Source organism: Lagenorhynchus albirostris, chromosome 13 (genome assembly GCF_949774975.1).
Source record: "Lagenorhynchus albirostris chromosome 13, mLagAlb1.1, whole genome shotgun sequence".
NCBI lineage: Eukaryota > Metazoa > Chordata > Mammalia > Artiodactyla > Delphinidae > Lagenorhynchus > Lagenorhynchus albirostris.
Genome location: NC_083107.1, coordinates 29,371,214 through 29,384,575, shown reverse-complemented (window position 1 = coordinate 29,384,575; position 13,362 = coordinate 29,371,214). Strand labels below are relative to the sequence as shown.

At 52.6% G+C, this 13,362-nt stretch overlaps 1 protein-coding gene across 1 annotated transcript in view; it reads right to left on the bottom strand.

The window, feature by feature from the left end:
- The window catches only part of ADD2 (adducin 2), a 103,709-nt gene that overhangs the window by 33,051 nt on the left and 57,296 nt on the right, over window positions 1-13,362 (bottom strand). Inside the window, exons 2-4 of the mRNA XM_060168691.1 lie at window positions 9,066-9,183; window positions 2,580-2,796; window positions 716-854 (exon numbers count right to left, since the gene is read on the bottom strand). Of these exons, the coding sequence (XP_060024674.1) occupies window positions 716-854; window positions 2,580-2,762 (322 nt within the window). The 5' untranslated portion in view covers window positions 2,763-2,796; window positions 9,066-9,183. The remainder of the gene's footprint in view (window positions 1-715; window positions 855-2,579; window positions 2,797-9,065; window positions 9,184-13,362) is intronic.

Here is a 13,362-nt window from a genome sequence, read left to right as displayed (position 1 = left end):
CTTCAGAGCCAAGGAAGATGTGCTCGTGCCTAGCCCTGGCTGCTCTTGGCCCTTGTCTACGGAGTCAGGTTGGCCCGTCCAGTGGGGTGAGGAGACAATGGCTCCAATGGCCTCCCATCTGCCCCCCCCCACTCCATCTCCAAGGGAGTGACGCCAGGGAATTGAGGGAAGATCAGCCTTAGGGCTGGATGCTGTGAGGACACAAGGATTTTCTTAGGTTCTGTGCCCATAGCTCGAGTAACAGAGAGCAGAATCCTAACTCTCCACTGTCCACTCCTGGGCCTCAAGCAGCGGCTGTGCAATGGTGCAAGGGACCTTGAGTTGCAAAGCTCTTCCCTCCATGCTAATCCGCTTACGAGGGGTGGGGGTGGAGGGACCATACATAGGCCGCCCTGCCTCTCATTGCAGTGACACGGTGTCATCCTCCGCCCGCCCCCAGCAGAACCCGAACTGGGTTCTCCCTTAAGTCTCCACCACCCCCTGCCCTCCGATTTCTGGGCATCAGGGGTAATCCTCCTGGGCTCTTTAAATCGCAGCAGCATCAGAAGCAGAGGCAGGTATCTCTCTGGCTGCGGCCCAGCTCCCCCAGGTCTGTTAATGCAGCTGCAGCGCTCACTGCGTAGGCCGGCGGCAACCAAGCCGCTTCTGACTGCGCCTTTCCCTCCCCCACTTCCACTACCTCTGCTCCTGGCAGCTCCCCGGCTCCCCCACGTACTCATGGAAGATGTTGGGAAGACTGCGTGGGAGGTGCTGGCCATGAAGTCCGCGATCTGCCGCAGGGCCCAGATGTTGGAGGAGTTGTTCTCCTTCTTCATCTGCTCCTGGATGAGGCCTTCCAGCTCCTCCCTGAAAGACTGAAGCGGGCCCCCGAGTCGCTGGTCCTCCCAGTGTGCCTCATGTGGGAGACAGAGGGCCCCTCTCCCAAGTGCCCACCCCTAGCCCTTGGGTCAGCTAGGCCAGGACCACATGTGGGATATCTAGGTCCCAGGGGGCACCAGGCAATCCCACTGGGACCTCAGGAGCCTCCCCAGACTGCTGTGTGGGGAGCAGTAAGGAGATGCTGGGAATGAATCCTGTTCCTTTGCCTCATGGGCAATACTCCAGACTCCTGGTCCTTCCTGTGTCTCAGGGATAGCCTAGACCCCCTCCCCTGCCCATCCAGCAGACATGGCAGGACTTCACTTTAGTAATTAAAAGACTTTTTAAAAAGCAGAATTGAATGAAAAAGTATGCCATCTTTCCTGTCCGCTAGCCAGGCTGATGGCTCTTCTGGGCCTCAGTTTCTTCATATCCAGGATTTGATGACCTCAGAGGTCACTTCCACTTCTGATGTCCCGCTACTCTAAGCCTGGCTTTTCAGACCATCAGGCCACAAATAGGGCATGCCTGTCCACCAGGTGGCAGCAGGGAACACTCAGGAGGAAATAGGGAGCCACTTAGGTGTTGGGGAATCTACAAAAGGACAGAAGAAGCATGACCTCCTCCTGTCCCCATCTCCTGCCTGAGAATAGAGTCCCATCCTTCAGGCCCCCAAACGTGGGTTGGTACTAACTCTGCCACTTCTCCTACCACACCCGCCATCCCTTCTAGTCTCCCTCAGAGTTTCTGTCATCCCAACGTTTTTAGCAGCTGCCGTTTTCCTCCAGACTCCCCAACATGGTGTCACCTGTCACCAAGACCTCGGGCCCATCCCCCTTAGCACTCCTCTGTGAGGCCCGAGCACTCACAGTGTGCTCTCAACCAGGGTCTCAGAAAAGCCAGGTAGTGGCTGAGGCAGATCTCATCCTGGCAGGTACCTGGAGATGCCAGCTCCGCCCCTGAGCTTCCCAACACTTAGGACCATGCACTGTTGCCTGCGGACCCCCCAGCTTTACTGCCCTGAGACTCCCCCTTGCCTCTGTCCACACTGCTCTTCCTCCCCCTCCGAGGGCCTGCACCACCCTCCTGCTTCACTGGTCCAGTAGGCCCACCCTCCACCCTCCATCCTCAACGCACCACCTGCCTCAAGGAAGAGCTCTGTGTCCACGCCAGGCAGGCGCCAGCTGACCTCCAGACTCCAGCCACGGCTGGGTGATCCGGTCTTGCCCGCTGTGCCCTCCACTCCCCCACCTCCTGGGGTTTTCAAAGCCTTATTTGCCAGGACGGAGTTCTTTGTGGCGTTCAGAAAAGGGAGCCCCAACCCTCCCACGTGGCGCCCCCCGGTGGCCGCAGGTTTACTCGAATTGTTACAGCTTTCGGTGAAGAGGGAAAGGAAGACTGGAAAGTGAGGCTCAAGAAGGGGCACAAGAAACTGAGGCGGGGCTCCTGCCTCTCAGACCCACCTCCTCCCGGCACCGAGCCAAACCACTGCATATAAACCAGGCTTTGCCCTCCGCCAGTGCTAGGGAAAGACACACACCCATGTTGCCAGAGCATCTTGCTCAGAGAGCTGAAAATTGCTCCGACCCTGAGCCAGCGGAAGCGGAGTTATTTATCTTTCAGGTTCACCGGCTGAATCAGCGCCCCCCTCATCTCCCCTCGCCACACCCTCTGCGGCCTCCTTTCTCCTCCCCCGCCCCGCCGGGGCAGACCCCGCTCACCGGGCTCTGCAGGATCATGGTGACACGCTTCTTCTTCTCCATCAGGTTGAAGTCCTGCCGCAGGTCCGCTGCACGGTTGCGAAGGCGCAGGTACTCGGGGTCGTCCTCGGAGAAACGATCGAAGTACTGCTGCCCCTGCGCGGACGGCGGGGAGGCGGCCTCGGGGACAGGCTCTTCACTCATTGTCCTGGTGGATTTACAATCCACTCCTGGAATCCTGCAGAGAAAAAAGGAGGGTACTCCCAGTCGGGGTACGCGCCTCCTAAGGCAGAGGGCTTGGATTCGGGGAGATTCGCGGTGGGAGGCGGCTCTTCCCTGGAGGGTGTGAGCGGGGCAGCGGGTTGGAGGGCTGGGCACCGCGGCTGCCGGCCTGTAGGGCGTCCAACGAAGTGAAAATGTGTCACCGGCTCGGGGTCCCCCGCCCTTCCCTGCCTGACCCTCCCGGCTTCGGCGGCCACACTCGGGTTCAAGTAGACGGGTCCTCCAGTGCGAGCGCGACCTGCAAACCTCTGAGGGCATCTTGTGATGCTTATCTACACAGTGTAAAGCTATTCACTGGGAATTCGTACTTGATCTATCGTGTAAACTCTCTAAGAAGCCTCCTAAAAACATTCGGTGGGAAATCCACAAAACTGAAAAGAGAACGGGTAACTTCTAAAAGGCGGGAAACGCTTTGAGCAGTGCTTTTCTTCACAACTTTGACTTTGCTCTCGCCTCTGGAAAAGATTACTGGTGAATCGGTTTCTGTAAAACATGTCTCACTGGAGAATCAGATTCTTATTCCAAGTTTAAAAGAGGTGTGCAATTTTTATAAATAGAAAATAAGTTTCTCCTAAACCCCAGTAAATAAATATTGAGAAACAGTAAAAGAATAAACACCGGGCTTTCCTGGTGGCGCAGTGGTTGAGAGTCCGCCTGCCGATGCAGGGGACACGGGTTCGTGCCCCGGTCCGGGAAGATCCCACATGCCGCGGAGCGGCTGGGCCCGTGAGCCATGGCCGCTGAGCCTGCGCGTCCGGAGCCTGTGCTCCGCAACGGGAGAGGCCACAACAGTGAGAGGCCCGCGTACCGCAAAAAAAAAAAAAAAGAATAAACACCGTTTGAAGGGCACCGCATTGCCGGGCTGCCCAGAGGCCCGTATATCTTGACCTGGTCCCTAGAGGGAGGGCTAGGGCAGTGTTTGGAAAGTTGGTCTGGGGAAAAGCCACATATTTTTTCTACTCAAGCAGGCTTTTTTAAAATGCCTGAACGAGGAATGAAGAAATGGCTGCTATGGCCATATTGGAGCCCTTCTGAAGAAGGAGGCTGCCATTCAGCCTCTGCTTCCCAGCTGTGAGACTCTGGCCATGACAGCCTCCCTCTGTATCAGCACTGCTAGGCCCTCAGATCTGGGTTGTGCCCCTTCAACATCCAGAGGGGGTGGAGGCTTACAGAGCTTCAGCCTTCTCCCAGTTGGCTGAGCCCCTTCTCAGCAAAAGAAGGCAAGTGCCTGGGCTTCCCTGGTGGCGCAGTGGTTGAGAGTCCGCCTGCCGATGCAGGGGACACGGGTTCGTGCCCCGGTCCGGGAAGATCCCACATGCCGCGGAGCGGCTGGGCCCGTGAGCCATGGCCGCTGAGCCTGCGCGTCCGGAGCCTGTGCTCCGCAACGGGAGAGGCCACAGCAGTGAGAGGCCTGCGTACCGCAAAAAAAAAAAAAGAAGGCAAGTGCCTTGACTGAACAATAATTAGTTTTTGAACACAAGTACGGAGATACCAACGAAAGAGCTTTACCTGGGGTCAGGGCACCTGGCTTTCATCCTTAACCTGACCCTCCCTCACTTTGCCTCTGGGGTCTCCCATTCCAGAAGGAGATGGAGCCTCTCTTGTCCTCTCAGAGCAGCTGCTGGCCTCCCCAGATCTGATCTGCTCCGACCCCTCAGCTGATCCTGTTAGCCCAAGCCTTAGCCTTCATTCCAGCCAACAGCTCATTACGAAAGAGGCCTTGCTGACAACCAGGAAAGCATATTCTTGTTGTCCATGAGCTGTCTGTGATCTCTTCTTCCAGCTTCTGTCGGCACTTTACCCTCCACCTTATAGTTCCTCTGAGTGGGGTGGGCATGAGAAATGGGAGTCCGTGCCATCAGCCCAGAACACTCAGGTGATTGATTGATTGATTGATTGATTGATTTTATTATTATTATTTGCATTCTCCTTTGGGGAAGGCAAGTAACAAGTTCAAGGGAAGACACATGGACAAGGTCCTTCGAGGGTCAGCTGAAGCTCTGAACCCTCGGCCTGGAGCAGGGATCTCAATCTTGGGTGCACGTTGGAATCATCTGGAGAACTTTGAAAAATACTGATATCAGAGATTCTAATATTATTAGTCCAGGGTGTGACCTCATCATCAGGATTTTTAAAAGTTCTCTGGGTGATTCTAATGGGAAGCCGGGTTGAAATACCACTGGCTAGATGTCAGTTGCTGTATCATGCAACAGAAGGCATCCATTCCAGGTGCTGGCCATTTCTAGCAAGACTGCCAAGGTGGCACTGCCTCCCGTGGCTGTCCAGGCCTCCTCCTCCCACTGTATTCACCAGCTGCCACCACACACTTGACCTGGGGCAGCAAGAGGGCTCCAAGTGCCACCACCACCTGCTTTTACAAGTTTACAAAACCATGACGTCTGATCTTAATTCCGTCACTAATTAGTCAGCTCCTTGTGAAAGCCCTCACCAGATCTCCCCCAGTTAGCACCACCCTTACCAGCCATGTCGATGGGATGGAGGATGGAGAAGGGAAGAAGGAGTCACCTTGGAGTGGCAGCCAAAAACAAACAAACAAACCAACGGTCTCTAAGGAAATATTTTGAGACATATTTGGCAGGTTGCTAAAGTGTTTGAGGTTGTACTTAGTGACATGTAAAGGCAGATTCTTCATCTAAGTGAAGAGTGATCGAGTCCATCAGGGATGTTTCTGGTTGAATTAGCTCTGGACTAAAGTCAGCATCTGCAATGTTGCCCCAGTTCTGACATTCTCTAGTTCATGGACTTGGGCGAGTAATTTCCCTCTTTGGGTGTCACTTTGCCCATTCCTAAATTGGGGAGTGGACAGAATGGACCTCTGGGGCCCCTTCCAGTTCTGACACTATATGGAGAGAGACAGACTCATGTAGAAAAGGCAGAAGGATGGAGGATCTAGGTTTCCTGGAGCAAGAGACCTTCTTCCTGCATCTCCCCAGTTCCTCTTCCTCAAGCCAAATGCTGAAAGAGAAACATCTGCAAAGAGCACATATGACCTACTGACTGTTACCTTGTGGTTTCAAGTCTATCCCATGCACATGGGATGAGTTAAGAATACTTCACCCCCATCGTGCTCCCAAACAGCTTGATCTCTGGAACTTAGGAAGAGAGAAGAGACCGCAAGGTCAAACATAATGGGAATGCATCGGAGCCAGGCAGACATGGGGTCACCACCCAGATTCTTCTGGGAAGACACCGCTGCAGACCAAAATTCTTCCAGAGGCATCGCCCCCCCCTGCATCCGTCCCCTTTAATTCTCTTGGGCACCTTCACACCCCCGAATCTTTGATGTTATTTTTAAAATAGCAACAAGCAACCCCCCAATGGATACACTGGATGTGGGCGTGGAGATCCCTGTGCCCCTCACAACGCCAAATCCCACTAGCTCCAGAACCACGTGAGCTGTCAGCTTCTCTGGGACCAGCACAGCCTGGTACTGAACCCTCCTGGACTAAATCCTTTTCATCCAGGAAGGAAAAAGCTGGTCCTCTCTCTTCCCTTTGGAGTGGCTGCACTTCCCAGGAATCAGGCTGTGAAGTCTCTGAAGTAGCTCTGGCCCACGAAGCATGAGGAACGAAGACCTTCCAGGCCCGATGGACAGGAACCTCCAGGCCTGCCTTCACTCGTTAGAGCCCAGCCCCACAAGGCTGCTCCAGAGGTGCTCTGATGGGGGAGGGGGTAGAAAATGGAAGCCCTGACTCCCTCACCACGACAGCTGGGGCCTGGGCAAACTCTTCGGTTTTGTGAACCAAAGGCATTCTTCTGTGCTCCTTCTTTCCCTTCCCAAAATGTTGGGAGGTGGTCAAAGTTGTGTGCAGCACAGCTTAGTGGTTAAAACCAAGGACTCTGGAACCAGACCATGAGTTCAAATCTTAGCTATGCCCCTTATTAGCTGTGTGATCTTGGGCAAGTTACCTAACCTCTCTGTGCCTCAGTTTCTCCATATATTAAACAGGGATTGCAACTATTTAACTTCTCTTTAGGTTGTTGTGAGGATTGGGTGAGTTAATGTATGTGAAGTAGTTTAAAAAGCTCCTGGTGCATAGCAAGTGCTATCAGCATTTGCTCTTATTATGTGTCATTTAGGGGCTAGAATCATCGTAGCATGAGGAACTCGAGTAATAGGCTTATGATTCAATTGTAAACAGGTACACACCAAATAACTGTAATTATATGTTTTAGTCCCCAAACTAATTCAATCTTGAACTATATTAACAAAAAGAAAATCCAGAAAGAGACTGACGAGAATGCCTTGTTTTCTGACCAGACAGCGGGAACATGTCAACTGGGAGATCACAAAGGAAAAGGGGTAAGCAGGGTGCTAAAGATCACAGGATACCGGCGCTTGTGAGGCCAGGTGCGGCGTCATAAAGAATAGAAGGGGCCTCTGGTCCCAGTTCCTGGCACAGAGCTTCAAAAACACATGGGATTTCTAAAACGTCCAAAAGACATTAGGAGTGTCTTTTCTTAGTCATCGTGAGCCCCTTTCACCAAGTCTGAGTTTTTATGCAAATGTGGTGACTTATGGTGGGCACTTAGATATTTCAAGGGAGGGACTGGCCACTGAGAAAGACCAAGCACATGATTAGAGGGTTGGAACTTCACCCTCATCCCAACCACAGAGGGAGGAGGGGAGAGGGGCTGGGGATTGCATTCAATCAAGTGGCAAATGATTGAATCAGTTGTGCCTGGTAATAATGCACACCGCCTTTAAAGAACCCTGGAGAGTAAGGCCAGGGGGAGCTTCCTGGTTGGTGAGCACATTGCTGGGCTGGATGGGGGTGTGGAAGCTCTGCACCACGCCCTCCACCCCCAGATCCTACCCTGCTTTTGTCTGGCTATTCCTGAGTTGGATCTTTTATAATAAAACTGCAATTGCAGTTACAGCGCTTTCGGTGAGTTCGGTGAGTTATTCTAGGGAATTATAGAAACTGAAAGGGAGGTTGTGGGAGCCCCCAAATTTACAGTCAAGTTGGTCGGAAGTGCAGATGGCCTGGGGTTCACACCTGTAGCTGGCCTCTGAAGAGGGCGGAGCCTTGTTCATGACTTTGCCTTTTCTTACGTGCCCTTTTAACTCAGGGTAGTGTCAGAACTGGGTTGAATTGCAGGACATTCAATTGGTGTCAGAGAATTGGTGATGGAATAACACCAAGCAACTTCTATTTGTGATTTATTTTCATTCCCAGGACCACTCTATGAGGCAGACATTATTGTCCCAGCTTTACAGATTAAAAAAAACTGAATCAGAGAGGTTAACTAACTTGCTGAAGATCACACAGATTAATAGTGGAGTCAGGATTTCAACCAGGCCTGTCTCTGGCCCCAGATCCTGCATTCCTCCACTCCAATTGTCCCTAAGTATCTGCTGGACTGCCATATGGAAGAGGGATTAGGCTGATTCCTTAGAGCCTCGGGGGCCAGAACCAGGAAGCAAGTGGTTACTGCAGGCAGGCAGGCAGGCAGATTCTAGCCAAGGGTGCGAGGGTGAGCCTTCCACCAGCAGGAGCTGCTCAGTAACGAGAAGGTGGGACAGGCTGCCTCGTTAGGTGGTGAGCTCTCTCCTTGGAGTCAGGGTGACTACAGGATGCTATAGTGGGGCTTCTGCCCTGCTCGGGGTTGGACCGGTGACCTCTAAGGTCCTTCTGATTCCATGGTAGCTCCTTTGCTTATTGAAGTGTAGTTGATTTACAATGTTATGCCCATCTCTGCTGTACAGCAAAATGACTCAGTTTTAGACATATATACATTCTTTTTTAATATTCTTTTCCATTATGATTTATCCCAGGAGATTGGATATAGTTCCCTGTGCTATACATTAGGACCTTGTTGTTTATCCGTTCTAAATGTAATAGTTTTCATCTGCTCACCCCAAACTCCCAGTCCACTCCTCTCCCTCCCTCCTCCCCCTTGGTAACCACAAGTCTGATCTCTACATGTCCGTGAGTCTGTTTCTGTTTTGTAGATGAGTTCATTTGTACCATATTTTAGATTCCATATGTAAGTGATAGCATATGGTATTTGTCTTTCTCTTTCTGACTTACTTCACTTAGCATGATAATCTCTAGTTGCACATGGTAGCTCTGGAGTCAGCAGGATCGGGGCAGTTCATGGCGATGACCTGAGTGTCTGGAAGCTCATCCTGGTGAGATGGACCCAATCAAAAAGTGTGTCTCACCCCCCCATCACCACTGAAAACTACCAACTAATTACCAGGAGGCTGGAGCAGCCTTGCCCCAGGCTGCCTCTTCTCAGCGCTCAGCCTGCACACTCCGTTCCACTCCCAGGGTCACCGATTGCATCTACAGGATCTCAAGCATCCGGGTAGAAACTGGAAGACACAAAACACAACAGATATCAGGGTGTTGTCTGCACCACCATGACTCTTCACCCTGTTTCTGCAGCACCATTAGTTCGCTGACTTATTTTAAGGACTGCTGGGAAATGCTTGAAAATGAACTGAAGCTGAATTTTTTATTTTAAAAGTAAATTGTGTCTACAAAAAGGTAAAGAAAGCTTCATTATCTTTACAATCAGGATCAAAATTCCTTTCAAAGAGAGGAATTGGGAAATCCCTTTGCTGGGTGTTGGCCAAGGGAGCCCAGAGGAGGGCGGCTGCTCTGTCCGGTGCAGGGAGCAGAATGTGGAACTCCGCGCAAGCCCAGAAAGCACACGCTGCTGGGCTAGAAGGGATTGGCCCCTTCCTGACACCCCCCAGAATACGTCACTAACAGCTACCAAACTCACAGATGCTGGTGTGACTGATTTTTGGATGCAGCCCAAAGAGGCAGAAGAAGCCCAAAGAATCTCAAACCCCAGGAAAGTGGGAGGGTTTCGAAGTTACACAGACCATGAATTGGTGGATTCAAGACAATGTCACCTACTGTTCAAGGGGAAGAAAGGCCCCAGCTAATACCTGGGTAACAGGTCATAAAGTACTACTGAAGGAGGAATGTAAAGTTGTTAATGTCTTATTAACAAGGGCGAGCTACTAGTCCAAAACTCCTGGGGACCAAGGTCATCAAAGAGTTGATCATCAAAATGCTTTAGAATAAAAGACAAGTGATAGGTTTTTTGGTTTTTTTTTTTCACTTGGGTGCCTGTTGTTTAGACTCAGGGATGCTTGTCTCACCCAGAGCCAGTGTCCCATCCCCACTCCCACCCCCACCCCCACCCGCTCCACGGCTCTGAGGGCCTGGCCCTGCCTGTCCTGCCTCACCAGCAGCTCAGCTCCACGCCAGACCCCATACTGCCCAGAGAGCAGCACTTGGGAAGACTAGTCTCACCCAGGAGGGGCAAGGAGAATTCGCCTCAGCAGGTCCAGTGTGTGTGAGGGAAACCAAGATGCTGCGTGGCCTCTGGGGCACAGCTGCCTTCTCAGCCCTGCTGGGCACTCGGGGCTCAGCATTCCAGTGCTGAGAGGGCCCCTGAGCTCAGTCCCAATGGTCATGCCTCTAGCTAGGGACCTGGCAGTCGCTTTCAAAAGCTCTTCTCTATGCTCTATGTGTGCAGCTACCAGCTGGGGCTCTCCTCCCATGGGCCTCATTTTTAGCTAGAACAGAGTCACTGCCACCACTTAATACTGCTTCTGTCCATTGCCTACCAACATGGGAGCCCTCCCTGGGGGCTTTGCTGACATACCTCTGGATGCCCTTCTTTCTATGGGTGGCCACTCACCCGCCTTAAAGACCAATCCTGCAGCCAGATAAGTTGTCTTACATGAAGCTCCAGCTCCCTCCCCTTCACCGACAGCCCCTGCCACAGAGATGTGAGGTTGTCCCGTCCCTGTTAAGGCTTGGATTTTCAGAGTCTGAGCTATTTCTTGTGTCCACGGAGAGAATTAAACTTTTGTCCCCAGAAGGAACCTATGCCATTCAGGTAAGAAGAGAGACATCTGTCCCACAGAGAAGTATACACTGAATGCTGAGTAATTCCTTCCTGATCTCCATCAGTGTTGAAATTCTACCATTAGTGTTCCATTCCTTGGGTTATAGCATTAACCCCTGATTACAATGAAAATAGCCCTGAGAGGTATTATAGGCAAAGGCATTATTTTAAACATTCTCCTGTGTTACCAAATCGGTCAAATCTCTGATTGCAGTCAGGCTGGGCAGGGCCAGGAAAGGTACCAGATCAGCAAAAGAGGTCTGATGCCAGGGTCACTCAGGAGGGTCCAGCACCAGCTGCGGTCCTGGGTGAGCCTCGGGGGATCCTGGCCTGACAGAACCCTCTGAGCTGTGCCTGCTGTGGTTTTGAGGCCAGGATCATGATACACTGAGTCCTTGGCTTCCCCAGCACGTGCTTCAAGAGACGAGCTCACCCAAGCTTCCAGCCACCTAGGCCCCGTGGGCAGAGCTGAGAAGCAAGGGGTGCCCCGTGTAATGAGAATGCCAGACCCCTTCACCCCGGGGCCACCTGCTCGCTACTCTCAGTGCACAACCAAGCCGGCTGGAAGGCAGGAGTTGGGACACGAGATTTCAGCCCTAGCCAGCTGCTCACTAGACTGTGGCCTTTGCCCACCTGTATGTCCCACAGCCACCTTGAAAATGACCCGTCGGAGCAGACCATCACTCTGGCCAACCCTGCACCAGAGCCTCCTTCCTCCAGCCAGTGTCTCCTTCCTACCCCCCACCCAGCTGGCCACCCACCAAGGGCCCCAGAAGGCAGCCTTTTCTCCTCCCTCTTCATGCCCTGTGGGCCTACTCTGTCACCAAATTCTCTGGTTTTGTGTCCTAAATATCTCCCCACCCAGAGTACCACACCCCGAATCAAGCCAGTGTCATCCTCATCCCTTTCACGGTCTCTGCCTAGCCTTTCCTCTCTCATACCCTCCAGCCAATCAGTAGCCAGAGTCACTATAATGCAAATCTGGCTCATGTCCGTCATTGCCCTGTATCCCCGCCCCCCACCCAACTCATCCATGGCTCCCCGTCACCTGAGGCAGCGTTCCTGCACCTTTTTTTCTAATTTCTGCTCCTCTATCCAAAATTTAGTCAAATTTAGACTGTATTACAAGAGTGACAGCTATCCTTTTTATATTTATCAAATAAAATGTTAACTCTGATTTTGCTCTTTTAAACCAAATGCGTGGCCCATGTTGGAAATTCAAACCAGCCCATTCCCGACCAGGGGACCGGGGATCATGTCTCTCTCTCTCTGGCCACTCCCTTCCTCTTGAGGACGGCACCCTGCAGAATGAAGTCCCTCTCAGCTGGTACACAAAGCCCCATGGGCCTCCCAGTGCCTGCCCCCACCCTCCCTGCCTACCACTGGTGCTCTGGGGGCTATTCCCAGGACCCAGAAGGCACCAGGCTGGTCCCCGTCTTTGTCCTTGCTGGTCTCTTCCTGGAGCACTCTTTCTTCTTTGCCATCATCTCCCTTCGGCTCAGGTTGTCCTCTCCTCCCAGAAGCCTTCCCTCCACACCCCTGTCCCTTATGCTCTCCTATCACCGTTACCCTCCTCTTTCATTCTACTTATAATCCGACGGCAACAATCTATTACCATGAGCTCCTAGCAGGCAGGGCCTGTGTCTTTGCCATTTCTCTATTCCTTGTGTTGCTATAGGGCCTGGTGCCAGGTAGGTGCTGAATAAATGTTATTTGAACTAAAACTCAACTAACGGTGAATTGGGAGGAGTTAGGATGGCAGAGCAGCACCGTCCAGGCCCTGGGGTCCCAGAGGTGAGTAAGGCCCTAGGGGAGTCCAGGGAACAGCTTGGGAGACAGACCCCTGAGCAGCCCATTTCAGAGTAAGCTGATAATGGGGCGTGCGTGGCAGGCACCCTAGAGCCTAGATCACCTCCTCTAAAATAACATGTTCTTTTGTTATGTAACCCAAATGGCTGGGCCTGCTCTGGCAGCCGTTCTTCTTGCCTATTTTGAGACAGAATTCCAGTAATTGATTGCAACTCTAACAAAGCCAACTCCACAATATAGCACCGATTGTGGCCACACGGAGGAGAAGGTAATAGACACCCTTGGCTCAGCCCCGCCCCCTTATCCATCCCTCTCACCCCGTCCCTCCAGTAGCTCCTCCTCTGCCCCAACCCCCAACACAGGACCCTCAGCTGCCCGCTCAGGGGAGCCCTGGAACTCCCTCTGGGCATCTCCAGTTTGCACCCTCACACTCTTGAGACTACTCAGCAAAGACTCTGCTGGGATTCACCCTCCTAGGAGAGCAGCCGGGGATCACCAATCATGAACGACGCTCCCTGTCACAGGTCATTTTCTTCCCTGTCCCACTAAGACCACGTATATGTCACCAGTGGAGTATGAAATCACGTTTCTGCGGGTCGTTCCTTGTAGCTATAAAAGGAACAGGAGGTCGCGAAGAGGATGCTCAACTTGTCTGACTTTTGGTTAAAGTCTGTTTCAGCCCCGTGAGCCCACAACGGAGCCGAGTGCCCGTCTCCTGCCACTTCAGTGGGAGGCGTCCCGACGGGAGCCGACAGTCTGTTATCACACGCACCCCAAGCCCGAAGCAGAAAGACGTGGCAAGTGGTCCTTGCGC